The sequence below is a fragment of the Aythya ferina genome, assembly GCF_964211825.1.
Source record: "Aythya ferina genome assembly, chromosome: 1".
NCBI classification, from domain to species: Eukaryota; Metazoa; Chordata; class Aves; order Anseriformes; family Anatidae; genus Aythya; species Aythya ferina.
In genome coordinates this window covers 198,085,000-198,098,736 of record NC_140296.1, presented here as the reverse complement: position 1 = coordinate 198,098,736, position 13,737 = coordinate 198,085,000, and the positions used below count along the sequence as shown (strand labels likewise).

The 13,737-nt window shown below is 34.7% G+C and overlaps 1 protein-coding gene across 3 annotated transcripts in view; it reads left to right on the top strand.

Annotated features, from left to right (window-relative positions):
• SEMA3A (semaphorin 3A) overlaps window positions 1-13,737 on the top strand; it is a 174,380-nt gene that overhangs the window by 125,564 nt on the left and 35,079 nt on the right. For all 3 annotated transcript variants that reach the window (XM_084514583.1, XM_084514584.1, XM_084514585.1), the window contains 4 exons: window positions 9,406-9,548; window positions 10,789-10,903; window positions 11,002-11,071; window positions 12,184-12,328. In XM_084514583.1, the coding sequence (XP_084370709.1) occupies window positions 9,406-9,548; window positions 10,789-10,903; window positions 11,002-11,071; window positions 12,184-12,328 (473 nt within the window). The remainder of the gene's footprint in view (window positions 1-9,405; window positions 9,549-10,788; window positions 10,904-11,001; window positions 11,072-12,183; window positions 12,329-13,737) is intronic.

Below are 13,737 nucleotides of genomic sequence, written 5' to 3'. Positions count from 1 at the left end.
ATCTGATAATTCCCAAACCACACACACACACACACACACACACACACACACACAAACAGAAACAGTTATTCCTTGTATTTTATATTTCCTGATCTCTATGATAGTATATCACTGTGAACACTGTCAGTCAGAGAGCACAGCTCTATTCAGTCACCCATCTCACCATTCTGTTTTCTTCCATTTTTCTGAAGGAGCTTCCACGAAAGACAGAAAAAGCTTCATAGGAGGGAAAGGTACAAAACATTCATATGAGATATTTTACATGGATTAGTGAGTCATAAGTTTTTTCCCCAACATAAGCTTTTTCCCCAACTGTACAGATGGGTTTTCATTATTATTATTATTCAGTTCTGCTCCATATTTGACATATTTTTCAGCTTTACTTTTTGTAGTTGTTGTTGCTGTTTCCCAGACTTCTGCTGGTAGAAACCATTCCTTACATTACAATTCACATCTATTTATTATGATTTAAAACATATATATATATTCAGACTGCATTTCAGAAATATTTGGTATAATTACTGTGATTTTTAAGAAGAAAAAATTTCTTGATGTAACATTGTATCAGCTTCAACATTTTATTTATTTTTTTAAGGTAGTGAAGGAAGAATTTGTAGCACACGTGAATAATAATAACAATAAAAAACAGGGGTTGTTTTTACGAAATAAATGTACATACCAATCAAATAGAGTTTGAAGAGAACAAATTTCTCACAGAGTTGTGCAAGAGGTAAAACTTTGCTATCTCAAACAACTCCAAGGTTTTCATCACACCTGTGCTATGAAATATTTTCTATTTTTTTGTCTGGTTTATTTGCTTCTGTTTTTAATTCTTTTCATGAGCAGAACAAAGTTTCACATCATCAGTAAATTAGTAAATTATTTCAGTTGGGTACTAATGTTGTTAATTCCTTAAAATGACTGACACTAAATTAATTTGGAATCACTTATTTTGCTCACATGAGTACTGAAAGAGGTTGTCATAACTGATGTTATCAAGTTGAATACCTAAGTTTGTGCTGAGGGGTTTTGTTTCCGCTTGCAGACACTTTACAGCATTTTATGTTGCTGTGCTACACTGACAAATCACTTAAAAACAGTCATTCACCCAGTCTTTCTTTTAATCTTTGCTGCCATCCTTCATTAATCTTATGTTAATGGATTTTGTGTCAAGTTACTTTATATACTAGCTGTAAAAGTTAATTATAACAACAAAACCTTTTTCATACTTTGACAAAATGACCTTAGTTTTGTGGCCTAATCTAAAGGATTTAACAAAGAAATCAAATTGCAGGAGATTGGATAAGGTAGGAAGTGGCTACATGACCATGCTCTGCTGGATCTCTGCTTGGGAACTGGCTGAGGCTGAGGATCATTTCCCGATGACTGATCATCCCTCACTGAAAAAGGAGTTGATGGCAAAGTCCTGTACAGTTTTTGACATGATGTCTGGAAGGAGATTGCTTTTACAGCTACATGACCCCTTCCACACACTTCAAATTGAACCTGGCAGTACAAAATTTGGTTGGTTTTGTCCTACTTTGAAAATAGATTATGTCTGACACAAAGGCCATATTTATTCACAATGGGGGCAGGAAAAAAATAATAATAATAAAAAAAAAAAGTAATACATGTGTGGATGAATGGTCCTGATGGAGACAAGGTTGAGCACTTCATGGAACTGACAGAGATATTTTAAGAGTTTAAATCTCAGGAGACATATGGAGGATGAAGACATACTTGTCAAGCAAGTGTTGTTCAGGTTGGGGGTTCAAGCTTTTGCCAATTGTGCTGCTGATGGCTGTCCCATTTTCCCGTCAGTGAAATATGTTCACCTTGTTAATCCCCAGCCATTCCTCACATCACACCAGGGACTTGTCTCCTGCAGTATGCTGTGCCAGCAGCTGGGCTGAAGGTGCTGCTGAAGCATGTTCTTTCTGCCTTTGGGACACTTTCTTGTAACCTCTAATTTCCAAGCTATGAGATCAAGACTTAATTTCATCAAGACTTAATCACGTATCTCCCAGTATACAGGAAGACCTGGGAAAATCACATGAGTGGAGAGGAGCAGATTTGAGTTTTGGGTCATTTAAGATAAACTGCTTGGGAATCTCCAAGGACTTGTGCTCCATCTGCAGAGGTCCTCCTCAGAGTTTACAAGAGACAGGCCCATAACATGGCTCTGATTGCCAAAACTGTGTGGGAATCAGAGGCACCTTCTGCCTTCATTGTTTCCATGCTCCACTTTCTCCTGTAATATAGCACTTTTTAACACAAAGACTGCAGTCTTTAGTTTTTGTCACTAAGCCAGAGCTCTGAAGATGGAGGTAACACAGTTAAGGCACAAGCTTTCCACTGTTTTAATTTCCAAGCATCAACGTCAAGAAACTTCAGATAAACGATCGACAGGAAAGAAACAGGCTCTTAGCTGGAACTCTCAGCAGCTCTTTCTGCAGAGAGGTTAGGAAATACAGAAAAGCAAGATAAAAGTATTCCTACATGGAGATAAAATGCTGCTGGCCTTCCTTTCTGATCTGTGAAGGACAGTCGTTTTCTCAGTTGCCCAATTATTTTCTTTAAGGGACAGCTATGTCAGTTTAAAATTAACCGTGTTGATAGATATACAACACCTCAAAACATAGTCAGCAATGGGAAAGAGGTGTTAATTTTGGTTGCTGTTCTGTAAAGAGATAATAATCACCTCTTAAATTAAGCACGGTGGGTAGATCATAAACATTGTTTTGTGAGAAATCTAATTTATGTTGAGAATTAAGCTATAATTTTACTGAACTTTTGCATTCCCTTTTCTTCACCATATAATTAGCCATTCCAGGGGAAAAAAAAAAAAAATGTTGTTGTCTTTTTAGAATAAAGATTTCAGAAACTGATAATTGCATCAGAGATCAACATTTTCTTCTTTCTCCTTCCTGGTGTAAACTAGTGTTCCTCACAAGAAATATCCATACTGAATTATGTCTCTGTAGCAGAAGGGGTATCAGGGTAGTGGCAGTGCCTGGAGATAAAAGCCTTGGCTGGTACTCAGGGGCTCGTTTACACAACTTAGAGGTGCTAAATACCGTAAATTAAAGTTATGCTCTCCTTGAAGTCACTTGACACCATAGCGGCTGTGACACTCGCAGCCAAAGCACAGAGAAGCCTCAAGGACTAGATTCCCGGTGCCGTGTAGAAAACTGTATCGCCAAGATGTGGAGGGATTTACATGAATAAAAGCGTCGTGTATCTTTTTATTTGCTATTCTGAAGAGTTCATGCATTGAAATGATGGAAGAATTATATGTTAATATTATTTTAATACCTTTTATTTAATACCTTTAATACCTTTTATCTGTAACAATACGTAATCTTTTTCTGTCAGAATAAAATTCACACGGATTTCCACTGAAACAGAACAGTCAAACTGTGAAAAGGAGATTTCTCTTTCAATTCTGCAAAGGGTTATGAATCAATAATAACAATAATAATAATAATAATAAAGACTATTAAGGCAATTAAAATTGCAAGAAACCTTAGCTAAACTTTTCATTTATTAGCCCATTTGATAATCTATGTCAGCAAAATTAGTTCCACTAGTCTCTCTCTCTATATACATATATATATATATATAAAGAAGAAGGATATGATTTCTAAGAAGGACGACGTCAGAAACTATCATAGCTAACAGTATAAGAAAATCATGGTTGCTCAGAATCAATCTGGCTTGACTGAAAGACAAAAGTATCACTTTGTAAATGTAGGCAAACTTTAAAACTCTTTCTGTTGAGAATTTCCATTGCAACATCAATGAATCACCACAGTCCTTCTTACATTGTGATAGCTGCTAAGATCTCAGCCATGGTTGGTCTGCGTGCCAATCTGATGCCAGTAGTGTTGTTGAAGAGCTTCATTCTAAACAGTGACTCTATGAGACCTCTGTTGTGTTTGCCCAAGTCATTTCTTGCAAAAGATACATGAAAGTGGAAGAATTAAAATGAGAAGACTTTAGAATAAGACTATTAAAAGCTTTGGTGTTTTGTAAACTACAGTTGAGTGACTAAAACTGCAAAACAACTTAGTTTTCTCATCAACATATATTAAAAGCTTTGTCCTCTGGTGACCTTACCAAATGGCTCTGCTAAGCATATTTATGACCAATGCTATAAGTCCTCCTCTCTGTGAGTAGTGGAGCTTGCTACTCAAGATCAGATTTTCTGAGGACAGTACTTGCTTCTCTGACTTTCCTGGGTCTCAGAGGAGAGGCACTGTACATATTTATGAAGTACCGCATAGCTGTCTATGTCTGTTTTTGCTAAATTTTTAATTTCAAATTCCCTAGTTCTGTTCTTCTCCTCAGGACCTTAGTCACCCTCCAGTAATTTTCATTACATTATAGCAATTTTAGTTTTACTGTGCATAAAATTTCCCTTGTTTCTTGCTGTGAACTAGTAAATTAGTCATTTTGACTACTACTATATAATAATAGGGGCATCCAGTTCAAACTCTTTACAAAACATTTCCTGAGAGGATTGCCCTTTTGCTCCTGTCGAATGATCAAGAGATGACCCTAGCTTCTGTTCCATCAGCTAGTTCAATTTTGACAGCTAAAAGTAATTTTTGTGCTTCAAGTTTATATATCTTAATTTAAATAATAGAACTCTGTTAGAAATCCAATTTCTGTTTTTTATTGTTTCTTGCTATTTTTGACTGTGTGTGTGCATGCATGGTTCTTGCCACTAAAGAGTAACGTTTGTAAAAGAATAAATGCACATCGATTTTTCTTGGCTTTTTCTGAAGTCAAAGTGCTGAGACAAGCAAAACATGTTTCCATTACTTAACTAAGCAAACAATGGCATATAAATCATAGAGGCAGCTGGACCAAGGTGTCGTTTTCATAAAGAGCCAGATTTCTCATGAAGGACAGTTTAATGGGCTGCTGCCAATGAAATGTCTGCAAAAGTGGTAATTGCAAAAGGACACAGAAAAAGTGGCGCTAGAAAGGTGTCATGTAGGAGCTGAGAAATAGCCTCGCAGTCAGGACAATTGGAAAAAGGAGACTGAAAAAGGTGTGTGCTTTAATAATTTGCTTCTTGATGCTGATTGCTTTAAATCAAAATCTAAGTTTTTATTTTTAGCTTGTTCACATTGGCTGCAAGATCAGAGAAGTGTTTTTAGCTATAATTTTATTTTGCTCATGTTTATTCTGTGGCTTTGTTTCTCCTTTGATCATGCTTAAACATGTTTCAAACATGTTTGTTTGATGTATGCTATTTTTTAAAAGACTCTTCCACATTGTATGGTTATGTGTTGTTTTAAAGCAATGAATCATTGCAAATTATTTGCTGTCAAATTATTTCTTAAATCCAGTTTCAGAAAACATGCTTTCTGGATGTCTAGCCAATAGAAGAATCATTTTAAGCTAGAACGTGTTGAATTATTGCAGTGGCTTTTCTGAGTGCTTCACTGATTGAAGACAGTTCTAGGGTCTCAGAATACCCTATAATTCACATACAGAAATTTGAAGTCATCTTATCTATCCACAACACCTGCAGTGCACCAGCATTTACAATTGTCACCAGTGGTTTTGGATCAAAGTTTCACTTTCCGTTCAATAAAACTTGCTTGAAGTTCATTCCAGCACTTCTTATGTGGCTGTGTTAAATATGTGAAATAGGTCAACCCTGACTGAATTATTTTAAACTTCCCATGGGGAGCCTCGATACTGAACCTGTTTAATTTTGCAGGGTAAGGCCAAGCAGTCTCAATACTTGAACATACACATTCATGGATAACATTCTTTCTTCTGCTGCATGGGTGAGCAATTAGGAGAGTCAAGGACAAGACCCTCTTCTGTGGACAATATCTCCCTTCCCTTCCTCATAGAGCAATACAAACATGCTACACAGTCCATGGAGAGTGCTATGTTGCATGACTGCTGGCCATCTGGCTGATTGATTCATCATGGCCCTAAACAGTTAGTTGTAAGCACAGTCTGAAAATCCAGAGCATTATGCCAGCGTGCATCAAACTTCAGATCAAATAGCACCTCAGTTAATGAAACAATAAAGAACACACTACAGATGACTAGTTTATACCATCCCACACTTTATAGGCTGTATAGCCTACTGAATTATCAAACACATTTCTCTTCTTCTCTCTGAACATGCGCACACAACCATAATATAAAATTGCTTGTATGATCATTATATTCTTTCTGAACAGAAATTAATTGTGTCTATATGCAACAGAACACGTATAGCCTTTTTTTTTTTTTTTTCCTTCATTTGTTTCATTACATAGACACACAAAATGTTATATGGATGGAAGAGGGGGAAAAAAGTAACAGCAACGAGGGATGTATAACATGAAGCACCACTCTTTTATTGACTAAAACATATTGATTTAACCAGGTGGCAAAATAAACTGAGGTTTGCTCAGTAAGAAACACAAGTGTTAATCAGCAGAAGCTGTTCCATGATGTACAACAGATATGTTCTAATACAAGGCTGTATGAGCATTCTATTTTGGGGGATGTAATTAGGATTACTAATCACTAATTGTAATTCTGAATTCTTCCCAGATGAGCACTGCTAAGAAATATGTAAAAAGCATATTCACGTGCTCTAGCTATGGCCTTAGTTATATTCGACTTATTCAGGCCCCTCTCATCTGCTACCACTCTGCTAGTTATCTGAAATACATATTTTTAATCTCCAACTATTTTGTGTAATTCTTTTATCAGTTCTGCTCAAATACTAGGCTTTTGTACTGTTCTAGGTTCACTTGCAAAATTAAGGGACAGAAAGAAAAGAATAATAATATGCTAACCTGGGGCAAGTTTATATAACCTTTACTATATCAGCAATATTACTGACTTGAATGGGTCTCCCCATGGGCTCATCACAAGCCAGTGTAAAGTTAGAATTTTGATGTCTGACAATATAGTGATTTATGTTAGAATTTGATATCTTGTGATTTACAAAACCCATTGTACTGAAGACAAATCATTCAGCCATTTGAGAATGTATTTAGATTTTGGTTGAATGGTTTTTTTACCCCTTTCATTAAGACCTTAAGATTGTATAAACAACCTTATGTGTTCAGACCAGTTCTTCAGATCAAGTAGCCCAGACCAGTGTCTGGGTGTCTGTTTTCTCTGATGAATCCTTCCTCAGGTTGCCATTTGGTGATAGATCATATAAAAATAACATACATTAACTTTGTGATAATATGATCTAGATATTATTTATCTAGGGCCTCATGTCAATGTAACTTTAAGGCTAGCTTGAGTTCCTGTTTTAGAGATGGAGAGCTTAAGCTCTTTAAAGATTTCTAATGTTTTTGTTTGTCTAAAAAGATTTATTTTAATAGAGAATAGGTAATAGACACAGTTCCACTGAGATCTTTTCTGTGGTCTTTGTTGTTCAACATGTTCCTAAAAAAAAAAAAAAAAAAGAAAAATGGGTTGAGCAGCTAGATGAGAAAGTTTTCATACAATACTACATTATTCAACACAGTGAGACAAAGAAATACTGTGATGAATTACAAAAGGATCTTATGCAACTGGGTAGCTAAGCAATCAAATGACAAATTAAATTATTCCTGATGAATGATATAGTGAAACAACATGGGGAAAGACACGAGGAAAATAGGCCTATCTTCACATATAAAATGATGGACTGTGGACTGAGCATTACCAATCAAGAGTGAGATTCTGGGGTTATGGCACATAAAGTTCTACTAAATTTTAGCTTTCTGCTTAGAAGCAGTCAAGTCTGCATTAAATGTTAGGATTTAATAGAAAAGAACCGGTAATTCAACAAAGAACATTGTATAAGAGCATCTCTATAAGAGCACAATTCACCCACAACTGCAGGAATTTCAAATGTAGGAAAATGAAGTAAGTAAGAATCATCTTCAAACCACAAAATCAGAATTAGCTTTTAGTTTATTAGATTATATACTTAGTGACAAATTGAAAAAGGACACTGTGAATTAATTCTGAAGAGATACCTGGATGGAAAATTTTTAAGAGTTAATAAACACATTAGACAAGCAGCCAAGCAGGGAATCAGATATGCTGAAAATAGCTGGAGGCAGGGAAATTATTCAGTGGAAGTATTATTTGGCCTTTGAAAGTATTATTTGGACCTACCATATTCTTAATTTGTCCCAGATAATTTCTTTTGGTTGATGCTGGAGTCTGTATATTGATCTAAGTAAACCTTGGTGTAAGTCAGTATGGCCATTTCTATATAATATATAAAAAACATAAGCATAAAAATACAATGCAGTGTGTGTTCATGTAATAGACACATTTAAGCATATACATGCATATATATAAATATATCAAAAAGGTTGCTTACAAACACTGTTGTTCTTAATAAGGCAATGGGTTTCACAGGACAGCTAGTGCAAACTGGCAAAACAAATTACAATTCATTATTTCCATGACTATATGGCAATAAACATACACTGAAAAGATGTTAATACATGACACTGAAATAGCTTATAATTTCACATAGGAACAGGACTCTTTGAGCAGTTAAATATAGTTCACAGTTAATTATCCCAGCAGGATGTAAAATGGCTATAAAACAGATTGGTAAATCTGTTGGATATGCCTTCTTTTTCCAAATATAGTGAAAGATACCAGCCGAAGTATCTCTGTAAAATAGTGATGAGACAGATTCACCACTGACATAAATTTACATTTATGATTTTACAAACTTTTATCCCAAAACTTCTTACTGCCATGTGTTTTTTTTTTTAATAGCTAATAAGTGTGTTTGCACCTTAAACATTTTCATTCTTCGTCAGCAAATAACATCATCAATCTAATTGTCAAGAAAAAAAAAAGTTTTCTAAAAAAAAAAAATCTTTAAAAAATAACAATACAATATTTTAAGAACTCGAGTAGATTAGTAGATACTTTTTTTTTTTTTTTTTTTTTTTTTACAATAGGACACTCTTTTCTTGTTATAAAATGCTTTCTTTATATATTCTTCTTTATTATGATTGTCTCATTATTTATCTTATTTTATGAAAGACTTACAGAAATATTATTGATCAAAAGTCAAAGCATCCAAACAAAAAAACAAAAATGTCAATAATATCTACATTGAATTAGGAAGCCATTTCCATTCATGTATGAGATTCCATGAATATTTAGTTGCTCCAGTGATAAGGTTAAGGTCAGTCCATTAAATATCTACAGTAAACGTTTATATGTATTAGAGATAAAAAGAATATAAATGTCACATTATAGGTAATGACATACCTAATTTGGATATACTTCTTACTTGATGCAGAGATTGATTCTGGGGAAGCAAAGTCACATTTATTTGACGTAAGGAAGGTAAGTGATTTTATTCATGGTATAGTAACACATACAATGATATTGTCTTCTCAGATCCTAGATTCATTAGTGCTCACCTGATACCAGAAAGTGATAATCCAGAAGATGACAAAATCTATTTCTTCTTCCGTGAAAATGCAATTGATGGAGAGCACACTGGAAAAGCCACTCATGCCAGAATAGGGCAGATCTGTAAGGTAAAATGATGTCTTCTTTGTGTGAGATTGAATGTACTAGCAGGACACCGGCAATTTTGGAAACTGCATTTTCATGCCTGTAAACTATTCAGTGTTAGCCCTGGCATTGTAGTGAAGCAGAGTGATAGTTATTGGATACAGGCAAAGATATAATATTTATTTCCTTTCCATTTGGGGAAGCTTAACTATGACTTTATGTTTAAAAAATCTTAGGCATCTTCTGATGCTTAGAATGTTTCTGCAGAAGAAACCTTTTACAGGAAATGTGATACTTCCAGGTAGGCCAAAAACATTTGAAAAATTTATTTTTAAAGAATGTTAATACTTTTCCATTTCCACATTAGTGAAAATCCTTAAAACAGAGGCAAAGGAAGATTCAACAAAATAACTGTTTAATTTAGCTGTAGAAATGGGCAACTATCCAGAAGACTGTTAATGATTGCAGATTGAATCATCCACCCACACTGATAAATGTCCAAATATTTTCTGACAGACTTAAAAAAACCCTACAAATTAAATTATATTCATAAATGTTGTAACTTTGGCATGTAGGATGTTTACATTAAAATTCTATGTTAATCCATACACGTAATAGTGATATGGTTTAGTGGAGGACTTGTTAGTGTTAGGTCAGAGGTTGGACTCGATGATCTTGAGGTCTCTTCCAACCTAGACAATTCTGTGATTCTTTGATAATTTTAGTTTATCCCTCAAATCCAGAAATGGCTGCTTGAAAACCAGTTACTTTGTAAGTATGAGTTCCTTCGTGTAACTCTACTCAGACATTATGCATCAATGCAACTGTGTTGGCATTTCCACCTACTTTGTTCACATGCAATTAGTATATCCACTTTGTTGCTACACAGCTAAAAATAATGAACCCTGTAGGCCTTAGCAAGCCATGTCAGCCTGGGAGCTCTGGGGTAAAATATTCTGCTTGTCTGTCTTTTTTTTCAGCTTTATATATATAATATATATAGGGAGTTTATTGTTATTATTATTCTCTAAATGTTGTGAACTATAAAGTGATGCTGTGAACTATGTGGTGATCCTGTGTAAAATAAAATTAATTCAGAATTGATGTCTGGCATCATAATTATGTTTTTATATGTAGAAGTTGAATTATTTTTTCTGTTTTCTATAAGTAACACCCTGTGATTATTTAACATATTTTCTCTGCACTCTGTTGATCCTTCAAAGACTGTTACTAGGTATTAATGCAAAATACTTCTATTATTAGAATGACTTTGGTGGACACAGGAGTCTTGTTAACAAATGGACGACTTTCCTCAAAGCACGTCTGATTTGTTCTGTGCCAGGACCCAATGGCATTGACACACACTTTGATGAACTACGTAAGTGACAGAGTGGCTTTGAATATAACAGCATTTTCTGGTATTATCCATACAGAATGTTACTTATTTTCTTCTTCTGTCTCTTGTTATTGTTACAGAGGATGTGTTCCTGATGAACTCAAAAGACCCTAAAAATCCAATAGTCTATGGAGTGTTTACAACTTCCAGGTACAGAATGTATCATTTTACTTACATGGAAGCTTGGGTGGTTGCTTGTTTTAAAGAGGTCTCTTAGTTAAAAATGTTTTTAAGAAACACAAAATTTTCTTAACCTTTGAACTGAGAAGTCAGCAGCAGAAAGAAGTAATTAATTAGGTTTCTTTTCTTTCGGGCAATGTATATCATCACTCTGAAGCAAGTAATCACAAAGACTATTGGTTTCTCATGTTGTTCTTGCTGTTGAATTGCATTTTAATAGTGGAGATAAGAATTTGTAGTCCTTTCTACACAGACCTGGAAAAGTAACATAAGCACCAGTATTGTTTGTTTTTGGGAAGGGTAACAGAAAATCCACAATATTAGAACTTTGCTACTCAATGAAGTATTACTTAAAAAGGTTGCTGAAATCTGAAAGTTTTAAAAATCTTTCAAAAGTTCTGTTATTGAATCACATGTAACTGTGACTTGAATGTTTTGGTTTTATGGTGTTTTCATCAGAAACAAAATTATACTTGTAGCTTTGGCCTGAGGAAGGTTTGCAATACTAGGTACACAGAGCATTGCCACATTTATCTATAAAGGATGAAAGATTCCGTCTGTAGACAGACAAAATGTTGCTAGTGATAACCAGGCATAGAAAAGGAAGAATTATAAGTGCTTGCTGTTGTCTCCTGTTAAGAAATTTCAAGGTAAGAAGCAACACGGAAGTTTGCATGTGTACTACCCAAACTGTTGTCTGTAGGTCAACAAAATTACAAAAGAGACTGCTAAAAAGTAAATTAAAATAGAAAAATGTAAAGAGTAGGAAAGAACTCAACAATCTTCAACAAGCCCTGGTGAAGTTTACTCAGACCAGTGCTTTGGACTTGTGGGGACAATATGTTTTTAATAGTGGAATAGTAGCCGTTTGCTTAGCACAATGTCTGAGAGATCATATCAGTTATACTGAACTTTCACAAGAGGTGAGTTAGGATTGTTCCGAGAGCATGTCAGAGTTTTGATAATCAACACATGTAATAAATTAGAAAGCAACAAGCTGTTATTCCCATAGCTCACCCACCTGATTAAACCGACTGATAATTTAAAGAACCTGATTTGACTTCTTCTCCCCTTATTTTCAGTAATATCTTCAAGGGGTCAGCAGTATGTATGTACAGCATGACAGATGTGAGGAGGGTATTTCTTGGTCCCTATGCACACCGAGATGGCCCAAACTATCAGTGGGTTCCCTACCAAGGGCGAGTGCCATACCCACGGCCAGGAACTGTAAGTACCCTAAGAAATCTAGTAATCTAAAAAAGAAAACCATGGAAAATATTTTCGCACATTATATGGTCCTTGAGCTGAGATCCAAAACAAAAACTGAAAAAGATGACCCAGACCGAGTGTCAGAAGGGAAAGTTTCTCCAGGTCCAAAATTTACTGATTTTCTTGTAAAATATGAAGTCAGTATATCTGTGATCTAATTTAATTTGGACTTTCATTTTGGCATTCTTGTCAACATAACAATGCTTTGCTGCAGGATGCAATGCTATGGCTGCAGGAATTTGCTGAAAGTCAAATGTGTAATAAATTACTCTGCATTATTGTCTCCTTGGAATTTGCATTTGTTCCAAATACTGGCAGAACCATTCTTGGTGAGAATGAACAGAAGACAGAGCATCTGCCTGACTGTTAAGAAACACTGAATTGTTTGCAACATTCAGTCTAGTACAGTAAGACATATTTCTACAATGAATGTTAGAGTAACAATAACTGATTTCTTCTGTCATTTCTTTTTAATCTGTGCCTCTACCTGTTTCCGTTTCTAGTTTAAAATATTGGTGTATATGAGACACACATATCTACAACTGCAAACTGATATCATCACATTCTAGAAGTATTTAACTGCCTCAAAGTTGCCACTAGTCTAAGAAGATAGGGAATTTATGAGAAAAGCATTTATTGTATACATCAGGATAGCTCCTTAGCTGGTGTAAATCAGCTTGATCCATTTATATTCTGGAATATCATTACTGAATATAAAGCATCCATACACATGCAAACATAAATAGAAACATAAATAATGTATCTGTTTGTAATATTTCTTAAAAGCGTTCTTAAATATAAGGCAGGAAACAAACCAGGAATAGTTTTGATCCTTTCTCTTTTTTAAACCATCTGATTTTCTGTTATGTTTTAAAAATGTTATTTCAAATCTGATTTTTTTAACTGATTTCCAGCAGGTAGACAGTCTATATGCTTAGCCTAACAAAAGTGACCTCCTATGTAAAAGAAAACAGTGGTACCCTGACAGCCATAAGCCATATTTCCCAGCTTCTACTTCCTCTGCTAAAGGAATTCCTAATTCTTTCCAGAGTTAAAAGACAGAACAAGGGAGGTTTTATTTCTTTCTTGATGCTAAACTTTTTTTTTTTTTTTTTTTTTTTTAATTACAGTGATTAAAGCTGATATGTCATCATGATTTTTTGCTTTTTTTTTTTTTTTTGTCAAAGTAGGTAAATATAGCTAAGTGATATATATTTTTCTGACTGCCTTTTCAGAATGCATTGTACACTTACAATTTCACTGTAATATATATATACTAAGATTCACCAAGAGCATGCAAAGACATCAGGATTTCCTTGTAAATTACTTTCTTATATAAGGATGAATGTGTTCCCAAATTCTACATA